General features: G+C 32.6%; 1 protein-coding gene across 7 annotated transcripts in view; it reads right to left on the bottom strand.

The window, feature by feature from the left end:
* The window catches only part of Tao (Serine/threonine-protein kinase Tao), a 36,617-nt gene that overhangs the window by 5,526 nt on the left and 16,819 nt on the right, over positions 1–14,272 (bottom strand). For all 7 annotated transcript variants that reach the window (XM_076508284.1, XM_076508286.1, XM_076508285.1 and 4 more), the window contains 10 exons: positions 13,073–13,222; positions 12,423–12,575; positions 9,600–9,693; positions 9,058–9,139; positions 7,799–7,972; positions 6,880–7,074; positions 6,446–6,622; positions 4,305–4,439; positions 3,448–3,576; positions 2,892–3,089 (listed from right to left, as the gene is read on the bottom strand). In XM_076508284.1, the coding sequence (XP_076364399.1) occupies positions 2,892–3,089; positions 3,448–3,576; positions 4,305–4,439; positions 6,446–6,622; positions 6,880–7,074; positions 7,799–7,972; positions 9,058–9,139; positions 9,600–9,693; positions 12,423–12,575; positions 13,073–13,222 (1,487 nt within the window). The remainder of the gene's footprint in view (positions 1–2,891; positions 3,090–3,447; positions 3,577–4,304; positions 4,440–6,445; positions 6,623–6,879; positions 7,075–7,798; positions 7,973–9,057; positions 9,140–9,599; positions 9,694–12,422; positions 12,576–13,072; positions 13,223–14,272) is intronic.

Below are 14,272 nucleotides of genomic sequence, written 5' to 3'. Positions count from 1 at the left end.
TGGTCTATGCTGTTGGAAGAGGATTGCAGCGACTGAGGACGTGAACAAATGATAGTTTTGCATCTTGGGGTGGGAGAAGAAGCTGTACCTGAAGAAATGCTCATACCCAGTACCAAAGGATGTGAATCTTGGGGTTTATTGGAATGTATGTTAGAGACAGAGATGGGTGTTGAAGTTGATTCATCAACTTTTTTAACCATGGAGGTCAAAAGACTTTTCATTTGGTATGAGAACAATTCTTTTGGAGGAACAGAGAGGTCTATCTGCACTCCCACATTAGTAGTGGAACAAAGTGCAGCAGCATACGTCCAAGATGAAGTGGTGGACAGCAACTTTCGAACCTCAGGGTAAGTAATGTTTTGAATCATTTTCAAATGCTGCACCCCCTTCTTCTTCCAACCCTTTAAGGCAAGAACAAAAGTAGGATGGGTAACAGCCATCGCAATTGATGCAATGAGGGTCCGTTTCATACTCATAGGCATCATGGTTCTTGCTACCATGACGAACACACGTCAAGGAACCACGACATGATGTCTTTGAGCGACTGAACTGCTGACACTGGAAACATCCGAGAGGGTTTGGAATATATGACCGTACCCTGCAATTAAGATAACCTGCCTTGATGATGGCAGGTGGACGTGGTGATGTAAATGTCAGAATGAGGACACAGGTCAGCATCATAATTCCATCTTTGAGAGTGGAGATGCGCGCCTCACTGGAGAAACTCCTTGGGTGGAGAAGGCAACAAGAATCTCCGAGTCCTGGATATTCTTCAAATCTCTCTCAACAATAACTCCTCATGATGAATTCAAAGTAGTATGAGGCATAACCTCAATATGTATATCCCCAATCATCTTTAAATGCAAGAGGAGTTCACTGTGTTGAAATATGGATGTTTCCACCAATATGTCACCAGAGTGAAGCTTCTTTACTCACTTTGGAGAGCCAGCACGTCCCTCTAGTCCCTTCTGAATGAAAAAGGGAGACATCTGCCCTAAAGGTTTGTCTGAAAGAGAATGTATTATACGAAAATAAGGTACAGGTGTTACAGATGTTGAAGATTACTGCTCAGAATCTTCAAGGCATGGTTGTTTATCTATGGACTGTTTTTTCACTATTTTATTAAGATTTTTAATTGGAGTATCCATAATAAAGAGAGGGAAATTTCAGTGTCCACTGATCCCACCCACCCACCAGGATCATATCCTTCCCTTCACGCATCACCATACACGTCAAACATGTGGGTGGATGTTTACATTTCAGAGGCGGTAAAATGAAAGAACAGAACCTTCCCTGGGAGGTCGTCTCACCACATACAGGAATCCACGTCTGGAGGGATAAACTGTTATCATCAAACCGAACAACACAGACAGCCTTTCAGACACTTAGATATAGCAGATATGGTGTGGTTGACATATTATTATATTTTACTTTCTAATCTCTCAAGTTCTTACACTAACTAGAATGGAGAACACTACTGGAGAAACAAGGATATACTTGACTACAAAAAGACATTAAGGTTATACAATAACAAGATGGCCAACAACTGACAAACATAATTAAGCAATCATTTGAGGGAGTTACATACTACATGGTTTGACAGAACGTTTGTCTGGTCTTCTTTGGGCACTACCTGTAGCCCAGCATAAAAGGGTTTATACACAAATACAAAGTTAAAAGGGGTTAATGTAAAGCATCCCCCCCCAAATAACTTCACTATACTTATAAACCATAGTTTGTCAATTTATTAAAAAAATATATCATGAACAACTTCTTTCACTTGAGAGCTGACTGTATGCAAGTGTTTCCTAGTACTGGCTTCATGGCACACTGAAAAGTGCCCTAAAAAACTGATGGACTGGCTACATAGGACTCTTATCCCAAGTTATGCACTTTCCAACCTATCACTACAAGGTTAATCTTTACAAACATCCATCTTTAAATGTACTTAACTTCAGAGATTGTAACACTAAGGAAACAACTGTTTTACTTCACAATCTGTTCATAAATGGATGCAGTGGCATTCTGAGGTCAAAATGTACTTTAAAAACCAAATTTCTTACATTCTTGCTTTTAAAGTTACAACATTTTAAAAATGTGTACACGCAATCATAAATAGATTGCACATGGTTCTCAAACCATTAGTACAGCCTCACATTGGACAGTTTATGACACTCTGCACATGGCTCTCAAACCATTACTATAGCATCACATACAACAGTTTATGACACACCTTTAACATATTCTCACCTCCACAATAAAATGTATGCTATACCTTTAATTTCAGAAGATTACATTAAAACCTTTATATTTAACAAAGCACAGTACCCAAAGGTTTCTCAAAATTATTTAAACATCACAGTATTTGGTGCTAAACACCTTGAGCCTACTTTTGGAGAGCTAGGTACACAGTACATAAGACTTCTGAACCACCTTCATTACTAAATATTACAATACTTAACACTCCTATGAAAAGTGGGGCCTAATATGCCCCAGAGCAACTTGAAAGGTTATTAATATTAGGCTAATAATTTTGTATTTAAATGAAATTGCCATTTAAATCCATTAATGAATGGATTAACGAGATTCCCACTATCCCTATCTACTATCTAGCAAAACCACAGCCAGGGGAATGGGCTTGGAGAAATCAGGACTAGAAACGTCTTTTCGTAGGAGTGTTAAAGCCTATGACCAGCCCCTAATTTTTGATCTTCTCCCAACATTGTAGTAAAAATATCATATGCAAAGATGTCAAAATACGTAGTGACTTGAACTTTTAATCTTACAATGATCCTTAGTACTTAAGAATATCTAGGTTTTACCCCTTTCAAAAACAGCATTAAAAAAAAATATATTAATCATTGGCACGAAAGTACAGATACTGAACTTACCTCTCGAAGCAGGTTTTGTTCTAATTGATGGTACTGTAAGAGCTTCCTCCGTCTAAACTTTCGAATTTCCAACTTATGGTATTCCATTTGTTCTCTTTGTAGTCTCTGTACTGCCAGTGCCTGCCTATGTAGCACATCTTCTTTCTGACTTCGTAGTGCATCATCTCGTTGTCTAGACGGGGTTTCCCCTCCCATCTCCTACAGACATGTCTTATTTTAGTACTAAACATGCCAAAGAACAGTGCACATATTTCTTAAAGCGAGGATGTTTTAAATTAATAATTTCACTTTTATACGCAACTCGGTACAGTAAAACAGTTGCATAATCATGTGACCAAATGAAACAAAAAATACAAACAGTTTCTTCTACCAGATTAAACCATCATGTTATGGCCAGCTGAAAACAGTAGTTTCCAGCTATATTAACAGAAGCCAGGTTGATGTTATTAAAATACACACATCTTTAGGTGTACAAAACAATGAGAAATATGATACAAATTGCATTTTCCCCTAAAAGACAGTTAGATAGTAATGTTGATACATTACTCAAGCCTACCTTCTTTTTTCTATCTTTCAGCTGCTTGTATTCATTCTTCTGCTGTTGTTGGTACCGTTTCAATTCATCTTCATGTTGTTTAGTGATGGCTTGACTAAGCCTTTTCTCGCTGGCAAGATTATGTTTCAGCTGAAAGTTTACGTTTTTAAGTTGGGGTCTAATTTAGACAGGCAAATTATCATAAATATCATCCTAGTTAACATAACTACTCCATATTTATCACAGTAATTGGGGAGGGAAGTAAGTCACCTACATATAACAGCCACTCAGTGCCCCTGACACACAAGAATATCATTTCTCTTGAAGACTTTCATCTTTTTTTTTTAAGAACCAGTTGTAATTGGAAAATTTCAAATGAGTAATAATGATAAAAAACACTCCTACATGTGATTGTTAAAAGTAGAGCGTCAACTTGTATTCACTTAAGATTACTTTATTACAATTGTTTTTAGTAAGAGAAAGTTTTTCTGAAACAAACTATTCCAAAGATTAACTGAAAAAATATGTTAAGTAAATTTACTTATGAGTTGTGATAGTACTTAAAGAAACATCAAAACAAAGCTCTGTTACAATAACCAAGTTACTTGTATGGAAGATGAAACAAAGATTTTTCCAATGAGATAAAAATTACTCCTAAATGAGCTTTATAAATCTCCATTATGAAAACAGTAAAATTGTGAAATATAAACAGTAACAAAACTTTGTTGAAGATGTATTAAGGAATGAAACTGAGGTTTAAAAGGAAAGCATCTAAAAAGCCAAAAATACAATAACTCTATTTGCTCAAAATGAATTTTTCACCCTCAAAAAAATGTAGGATATGTTACTCTTATGGTTTATGGCTACAAGTGACTGACCTTTCGCTCCAACTCTTGTTGGTGTTTGACTTGCACTCTCTCTAATTCTTTACTGAACTGCTGAAGCAAGTTTTCATATTCTTTATCTAGTTTTTGTTTGTGTTCTTCCATTTCCTGACGGCACTTAGCTTCAAGCTAATTAGAACACAAGACTGTTACCCTCAACAAAGAATAACATCACTAAAACGTGAAGCTTAGTGAATGACAAAACTTAGTTACTGGTCACATTAACACCACAGTTTTGTTGTAACCACCAGTCTCTTTGATGCAACAACAAAATATTTAAATAACTGCTTTATCATTCACTGACACAAGTATTCTAACCAAATGTCATGTCTGCTAAAAATGACCATTTCAACAAAACTTTGGTATTGAAGTATATTAGCCCTATGTAACCTGGTACCTGTTTAAATCCTGTTCTGCATATGTCACAAAGAGTTACTGAATTATATTCAAAATTTAATTAAACCACTTTACTTTCAATGCATTTTAATTAGTGTTATAATGTTAATTATAAATCAAAGTTTATATTCCTTTATGTCAAGAGAACTGCTAAAATAATAATTAAAAACATGTTTTAACTTGAAGTGAAAGCAACAATAATAACTGAACTTTAGAATTTATTATCCAAGAAACAACAACAGTTTCTGTGTTTTCTTACAGCAAAGTGACAGTCTATCTGCTGAACCCACTGAGAGGAATTGAACCCTTGATTTTAGCATTATAAAACTGTAGATTTACCACTGACTAGAGGGTGGCACGACAACAGTTAAAAACACATTTCTTAATGGTAGTAAAATACATCTACATATTGTTCATTTACCAATGATACAACTTCCTGAAACTGAGTTTAAAAGACACTCATTACAGACTTTCCCGAGTTCAAGCTGAGGTGGTTAGCAATCTTTTAAGTTCAATGGCATCCAATAAAAGCAGATTTTGCCTATCAAAGTCATTTATCCTTACACAAATCACATGCTACAGATGTGGTTTCAACACAATTAACATAAGGCTAAGTTCACTGCTAACAGCAGTGTTCACAGAACTTTAACATTTTCTCTCGCCTTGTACATATTATTTTGAGAGATTGCATTTAGGTTTTATACTTTAGTTAATCATCTATTATCTGTGTTTAAAGATTTATATTTCAAAGGTTTAATAATTTTCAAAATTATTCTATACTTTGAATTGCTAAGACAGCTTTGAGAAACTAAGAGTACAAGAAATATTATTGTGAAGGGGCTAAACTTACAAAAAGACTCTTCTTGATTTGTGTCAACATAAATAAATCAAAGGTAAAGAACGTTAAAAATAAATAGTAAGTGAATAGACAAAGATGTGAAACTACATGTTAAATCACAAAGTTATTAGAGATATCAGAAAAGAAATTAAAAGGTTTGTACATATTTTTATTTCCTAATTTTAAAGATTTCATTGCACTGTACATTTATAACTAGATTTAGTGACATTGTAGAGAAAGTGGCAAATGAAGTATAAACATTTACCTTAAAAAAGCTTTTAATATTCATTAGGAAGTTAAGATTATGCGCACAAAATATGAAAACTATAAAAGGTTAAAATCAGTGTTTTTATACTTAACAATAAAAAAACACTTTGCAGGTTAGTTATTCAGAGACAAAGTGCAAATAACTGTATTAAATAATGAACTTTTATTACCAAAAATAGAAAAACCAATAGTAAATACTTTTCTGAAACTACATACATTTAGGAAAGTTCCTGTCAATTTTCATGCAATTTCACACATTAGTTCTATTTTCTTAACAAAATATAATGAGTAACATTGTATATATAAAAAAAACAGTAGTTGGTAGTCATAGGGTAAAATAAAACAAACAGTGCATACACTTACAACCTCACTGAATTTTAATTCCATCTAAAAAGTAAATAAAATAAAGTTATAAAAAAATTATTTGTGTCCACAAACACTGAATAGAAAGGTTCACTCATGATGTCACAAGAACATGGAGGTTTCAGAGGTCTTAACACAAAATGATAAAAAAACCTGTCAAAAGGACTCAAGTTGCATGGTTTAAAACAATTCCAACATTACAGACATTTTAAAGTTTATACATTTTCCATGTAAAATTACTACAACTCTAAAAGTTTCAACAAACCCACACCTGAATAAGAGCTTTCTGGTGTAACCTTCTCATACGTTTATATCCAGACATCTGCTCATGCATCTGGTTCTCCTGTTCATGTTCTTTGATTTGACGACTGACTATGGAAGTTGTTCTAATGGTGGCAAAGTTGTTGGCTCCAACTTCTGTACTATTCAGGCTTGTTGTGGAAGAATTCTTTAAACCAGAACCATGAAGTACAGAGTCATCACATTGTAACAAAAATACAGTAACTTTAACCACATTGCAACAAAAATACAGTAACTATAACCACAGTGTGGAATCTTCACACTGTAACAAAAATATCATGCTTTAATTTGTAATAGCCATAATACCAACAATACAGTGTTATCATTTTAGTAAAATATAGCAAACTTTCAGAACTCTATAACTATCTATAAAATCACTAGCTTTATTTATAAGGTTCTTCTCACCGAGGGACTGACCCGAACATTCCCTCGCTGACTTCGAAGTGATGGTGGATAGTTGTAGCCTGAATCATTATCAGAAACTGGTGGAAGACTGCTGGTGCTACTACCTTGACTACCAGCACTAACCCCACCACTCTGGTGGCTCTGAGTGCTAGCTATACTGTTACTCTTACTGCTGTCTCCTCCAGCTTGATCATCCTGAAATAACAATCAGCATTATTACCAAGGAAACACAGATACCTTGAAAAGTTTAATACCAATAGAAAAGTTTACATAAAGCCAAAACACTGACAGATATGATTCTACAAGTTAATACACTAAACTTTAAAAATGTTATTCATTTTTCTGGTGTTGAAAGCTGATAAATCCTAACTAAATGTCTATACATGGTTTTATTTCTGCCATTTCCAAATTGCTTGTTCAGATTTGCCATTTACTAGTAGAAAATTAAAAATCGAATTATTTGTCATATAAATAAGTAAAACACAGTATCAATGCCCATTCCATTAAATTATTGACCCATTTTAACATTTATGATATTTGTTTAACCTTTATTTTAAACAAACTATCTTGAAAAAAACTGCTATCCCTAATATTTATTCAAGTTGAGCTCCCTAACAACCAGGTCTGTTACAAGTATAAAATAAGTAACTTGTAGCACAAGACTAGAGAAGAAAATAAATTGAATTTATGATTAATAAAAAAATCTGAAATAGTGGTACTTTTCCTTAATTTATACTTTGTGATACTGATGTAACTTGTATTGCCACATTAGCACGTTTAGAATGCTCGCTGGGTAACTTGTATTGCCACATTAGCACGTTTAGAATGCTCGCTGGGTAACTTGTATTACCACATTAGCACGTTTAGAATGCTTGCTGGGTAACTTGTATTACCACATTAGCATGTTAAGTAGACTTACTGTTGAATCTTCTTCTCCGTCCACTGTTGAAACTTCATTTTCTTGAGAATCCACCATTAAAATCTTTTTCATTTTTCGATAATTTAGATTGTCTAATTCTCTTACTGCTGCTTTGGTACGTTGTATGAGGTCAAGTATAACTCTGTGTGCTCTTGGTCTAGTTATAAACACATGCTGTGGAAACAAAATGGTTCTATTAGATCTGCCTGATAAAATAATGTAAAATATTATTACTACAGAAATTAAAGCCAAAAAACTCTCATTTAGATTTTACTTTAAATATAATTACTTAACACTTCCATCTTGTTCAGATTATCAGTCATTTGATTTTAAAAACATATTTAATAACAACTGACCTATTACAAAATGTTGAGTGCCAATAGAAAATATTTAAAAACCAACTTCTGTTCTACAAAGTTCAATTAAACCTGGATTCAGGAATAAACTACACAGATGTCCCTAAAGTGTGGTGAATAACATTCACATCACTATATGGCATAGTAGTAGTACATTCTTCCAGTTATTTGTTGCACACTTTAGACTGGGGTTCAAAAGAATCCAAAACTAGTACAAAAACTGAAAGTGGTCTCAACACAACTTGCAAATTATCTACTAAAGTTGACTTATTTTGCTGAGAGTTGACCAATATTTTGTATGTAGACTTTGTCAAAAATCAACAGTAAACTATTACTACTGTAACTAAATAGTAGCAGTAATGGACAGTGGTTAAGAAAACCTTTACAAAACGAGTTAGTACAGGTAACATTCAATGAGATTTGTTAAACACACAAAACAACACCTTTGATGTCTAACACGGTCACAGCTTTCTTCTTTTCACTTCTACTCATTTTTTTTTAATGGAAACTTCCTTCGCCCTCCTCTTCTCTCAATAGATGTCCCATCACATCAACACTGACTGTACTTATCGTGCTAGAAACACCTACAGTTGCAAGTTTTGGTACTCTGTTTCATTAGTGTTCTACGTTTGTCAAGTTTTTGACCAGAAAATTGAAAAGAATGGTCCAAAAATGTTAAAACACATAACTGACAGAAGTTCTAACCCAAAGCTGCAGTTCTAACATATTTTTCTGTAAAATCAAAACTTTCCAAAATGTTACATATTACAATCAGTAAACTGGAGGCCACAAATTAAGAGTTAAAAATACAAATACGTTTCATTTTGTTAATTTTAACACGTAATAAATTATTCTAATTCTTAAGAATAACTTAACAAACAAACTGCTAGTACCACTTTTTACCTGTAGTAGTTCACTAGCATCAAGCCTATCAGATGGGTTCTTCTGCAGACAAAGTTCAACAAAATGCCTAAAAATGTCAGACCTTTCAAAAGAAAGTACAATCAAGTCAGTGGAACTGTATAACGATACAATAACTCATACACATTAAAACACTTAGTTTTTAATAATCTTCAATATTAACATACTTGTAGAAATGTACACTACTTCAAGATAACTATCAAATGTACACAGTCCTTAAATATCAAATGTTATTAAGAAAAAAAACAGAACATCCCTTCTTGTTATCAGTTTAATCATTTGTTGGAAGGAAAACATTTGTGACTTCACATGACAGATCAGTGTGATTGTGTTTTGATTGGCCAAACGTACAACTACATTTAAAAATGTAGTTTATGCACCTGTTTGACTACATTTATAACGTATTTTATGCACCTGTTTGACTGTACAAATACAAGACTTCGAGTTAAACAAATCAGTACTACATAGTCAGATTAGAGAGAGGTCTCAATAGTTGTTTCTATAAACGTGAAGACGAAACTTACCAGTCACCTCCAGTGAGGACAGGAGAATCATTCTGTGCTATGTGATACAAGGCACTCATGGCATTCATATTGAAATAAGGAGGTTTTCTTTCAGCTATCAACATAATAAAGCATAACTCTGTAAAGATGATAGCTTACAACAATTTAAACTAAATCAATATGTCTGCTAAAAATGAAAAGCCACACTGGTTTTCTTTCAGCTGTTATGTTAAAAATATTACTCTCTGAAGACCATCCACAATAGCTTATACTAAATCAACACAGCAGTAAAAATACAGTAAAAAAAAACCAAGTTGATGACTCGTATTAATTAATTTTAGGCTCAATGATCTATGTAGTGATTACACAGAAAACCTCTTCCTTGAAATGGTTTGTAGTTTAAAAAGTACTTGTCTTCAATGAACAAAATTTGACCAGGGGAACAGTGAAAATCACAACTTCTTTTCAAGAATATCTGGATTTAGTACAGTATTTCAGAGCTATATTATATCGCAGATCTTATTTTTTCTCCTAAACCAGGTTCATTATTTCTGTCCTTCTGGAGCAAGGAAAAAATGACTTGATGAAAATGTATATCAGTGTGTATGGTTGTTCAATGTGTTATCAAAATAACAGCAGTTTTATTGTAGTTAAAAGTTATTCTAAACAGTAAATGGTTGACTACTTCTTGACCAGAAAGGTACCTGGACAATTTACCTACATGTTTTGAATGTCTACTTCTTGAGTAATTCTCCTGTAAGTGTTTGGATAACTGTCTTAAAGATTCACTCAACATCACACCAGCAATTTGTAGGAAGAGTTTGTTTCCACAGAGAATAGACCTGGTGTGTCTGTGTTCTACAGATAACATCCCAGTGTGTCTGTCTTTTTGCAGAGAACAAACTGGGTGTGTTCCCTATAAACTCTTAATTTACCACTGGGAAGGAGAAAGGGGGCAACCAGGAGTACTCATGTTAACACACAAAATAATATCAAGGGGGTAGATTACTGGTGCTTGTGTATACCTAAACACAAGAGTAAAGGGGAGGGAAATAGACTCATCTGTTTATACACAATACTAACAAACTGAACACTGGTTACATTTCCACTCAAAATACTAACAAGGGTTAACTGGACACCCACATTTCTATGTAACATGGTAATGAATGGAAACTGAATACTTTCAGGAGTAAATGTTTCTACATTAAAAATAAAACCTATACACTTTCATATGAAATAATATGAGAGTCAACATTTCTACAGAAAACAGAAACAAATGGGGCTATAAAAAGATCTATCTTAACACTCAAAATACAACACTGATGTGACAATGTTTTTTTTTCTGCTAAACTGACATCTTTGAGTAGACAGATAAAGTGTCACAACTCCCTAATTCGTTACAACTTACCTAAAACAACTGAAGATAATATACATAAATATTTAAAATAGGCTAACATTCATATCATAAAGAATGTGTTTTCTGGCAAAAATGGCAACAAAGTGTGATCCAACGTTTCTCTTATTTAATAAAGTTATCTAACTTTCTAATCTGTTAGTTTCACTGTTTTTGACTTGTTTAAAATGTACCTGTTATTAATATGTGAAGAAGAGTGGCAACATATATTCACTTTTTTAACTGATGAGAGAAAGACACAATGGTACATATAATTCTAGAGTAGATCACGTGGAAGGTAATAACATGTTCAAAATTAACTAATATGTTATATAAAATATTTAAAAAATTTTACTCATTTAGAGGTATCAACACAAGTGTCTTTGAGTTTATGAGTTACGGACGAGAGAAAATTATTTCATTGATCAATTACCAGACTCGTTATAAATTATATTCAAATAACTGATTATTATCACAACAAATGAACAACACACTTATCCATTATTTACACAACATAACTAAAAACAAAACATATGAAACACTCAAAGTAAGGTTTCAATATCCACGATACATAAAATACCAAGAACTAATAGTGTAGCTTTGTGCATACCAAATAAACATACTAACAATGATGACTGGATGAAGACAAGTTGTACAATAAATGTTAAAATTAAAAATATAATGAACATTACACTCAATAAAAAGTGTATTCAAACAACAGCCAAAATATAAAAAAAAAAGTTACATTTTTTATAGCTTTATCTTATCATCAATGGGATGGTAGTACAAAGCTACCACAACAGTTTTTTTAATTCTGGCCATTAGTCAAAATTTAATTTTATATTTTAACCATAGACCTTATTCTAATCACTTGGACAGAAATAAAAAGTAATAAACATTAATTATTTTTGTGAGTCATAAAACTAGTCATTTAAGCTGAACCAAGTTGAAATGACCAATAATGACTGTAATTAACAGTAACAGTACTTTGATTACTGGGTAGTTAGAATAATAAAAAATACCAGTTCATTAGTTTTGTACATTATGTGATTGAATTATAATTTTGAGTAGCCAATGAGATGCTCTTAGAAAAGTAATTATAAAGGGTAATAATAACCCAAAGAAGAGATTTGGTACAATAGTCAGTGGGTGGTACAAGTTAAATCTGTGATGATAAACACATGTTCAGCTTGAAGAAGAAAAAAAAAACACCTTCAAGCATTTGTGCTCTACTTATTACTGAAGAATGCTTATATTTCATGTATGAAAAAAAAAAAAAAAAAAAAAAAAAGAAAGAGATTAGTGCCTGGATTTTGTCACCCTGATTCATAAAGCCAAGACACAAGAATTACTGGATAAACTTAGCATTTTCACACATGTACCATCAGCATTTCTTACCTGAACAATATTATTTAACACAAGTAATATTACAACACATTCTGTTTCCTTACCAAGTTCAATGCATGTGATGCCAAGTGACCAGATGTCCACCTTCCCATCATACTGCCCCTCGTCCATAGCAAGGATAACTTCTGGTGCCATCCAGTAAGGAGTGCCCACAAAAGAGTTTGCTGGACACACAAGTGAAGCAGCACCAAAATCAGCTGAAAGGATTTGACTATTTTATTATCAGTATAAGTTAACAATTTCTAGGGTAAATGAAATTTACTGGCTTTATGAGCAACCTTTTTAGAAAACTTAATATTAAAATGAACAAATAAAAATTAAATAACTTTAAGATATAAAGAAGTTCTTTTTTAAGTTCTAGAGGTTTTCAAAAACATTTTCTTTCAAATATCTATACTATGCATTTTAACAAATACTTAATTCCTGATTTCAAATACTAGGAGGCTGAACTGGTTAATACTAACATACAACTAAATCACTATACTGATTAACACTAACATTAACAATAAAGATTTATACTAAAACGAGTTTACCAGTCAACAGTTGTATGATGGATAACACACCATACATAATAAATAAATTCATACCTGTACACTTTTCTAACCATTTACTAGCTGCATTTGTTTCAAAATGCCCTGTTTATTTCTGTCTGTAAGACGAGATTCTATCAAAAGATACAAGTAAAATATCTCACCCAATTTTACAGTTCCTGCCTCAGTCAGTAAGATGTTTCCTGCCTTCACATCCCTATGTATTCTCCCCATAGAATGCAGATATTCCAAGCCTTCAAGGGCATCTTGACATATTGCAGCTATCTCTTCTTCTTTAAGTGGTTTCTTGTGAACTGAACCAGGATTTAAAGCAAATGTTAAACCATCACTGTAATATTCGAAGGACAAACAACATCTGTGTCCATAGTTGTAGAAGCTTTATATAAAATAACAAATCAAGTAAGTTTTAAACCTTGCCTTATTTCAATTATTTTTAAACAGTTAAATTTTTGTATGACTTACCCCTATAAGAGGTGCCAGTAAGAAATGAATAAAACAATGGATAAAAAATACTTAAAATAAGACTTAATATTATATCACTCATTCATAATTAAAAGTGTTATTATAATTAACATAATTCTGAAGAGATTCCAACAGGAATAACACCAAACACAAACTACATTAAACACTGAATTTTCTACTTATTGTAACTTTTAAACTGTCTAAGTTACTGAATTAAGTAACATGTCATAAGTAACTGTTAATAGGCTCAAAAATCTTGAGTAATAGATACAAGTACATATTGGAAGAATTATATGATCTCAAATAGAGTGAAAATAAAATGTTCAGCTCATAACAGAATTCTCAAAAATTGGTACATCCTTTAACCCCATACTTAACACAACTTACATTATTCTAAATTACAATCTGATCTGAAACTAAGTATTTTTAGGTGGGTGAATGTGAGATCCAAATTTAATTTAACGTTTCCAAAGTAGAACTGTGAAGAAATTTGATCCTAAACTCCTTTAAACTGGACAACAATAAAATAACATATTTTGGCAGGTTAGGTTTTACTTACTTGATCCATTGATAATTTGAGAACAAGAAATACCTACATTGTATTTTCTACATCAAAAGAAGATTTTATGTCACATTTGTTAACTTTAATAGAGAAACAATGTACATAAAAAAACCTGTATTTGTTATCTTGCTTTTCTCCACTGGTAAGACATGTTTACCATTTTATGTCATTTCATATACAATCCCAAGGGCCTAATCTCAATATAAAATCTATACAACTCTAAAAGTTCTAAAAATATTTTATGGGAACACAATACATACATGTATCTCTTCAGACAAAATAGAAAAAAAAAGAAAAAATTACATAATATAAATAGCCC

Source organism: Tachypleus tridentatus, chromosome 6, assembly GCF_004210375.1.
Source record: "Tachypleus tridentatus isolate NWPU-2018 chromosome 6, ASM421037v1, whole genome shotgun sequence".
Classification (NCBI taxonomy): Eukaryota; Metazoa; Arthropoda; class Merostomata; order Xiphosura; family Limulidae; genus Tachypleus; species Tachypleus tridentatus.
This window is presented reverse-complemented; position numbering and strand designations above follow the sequence as displayed.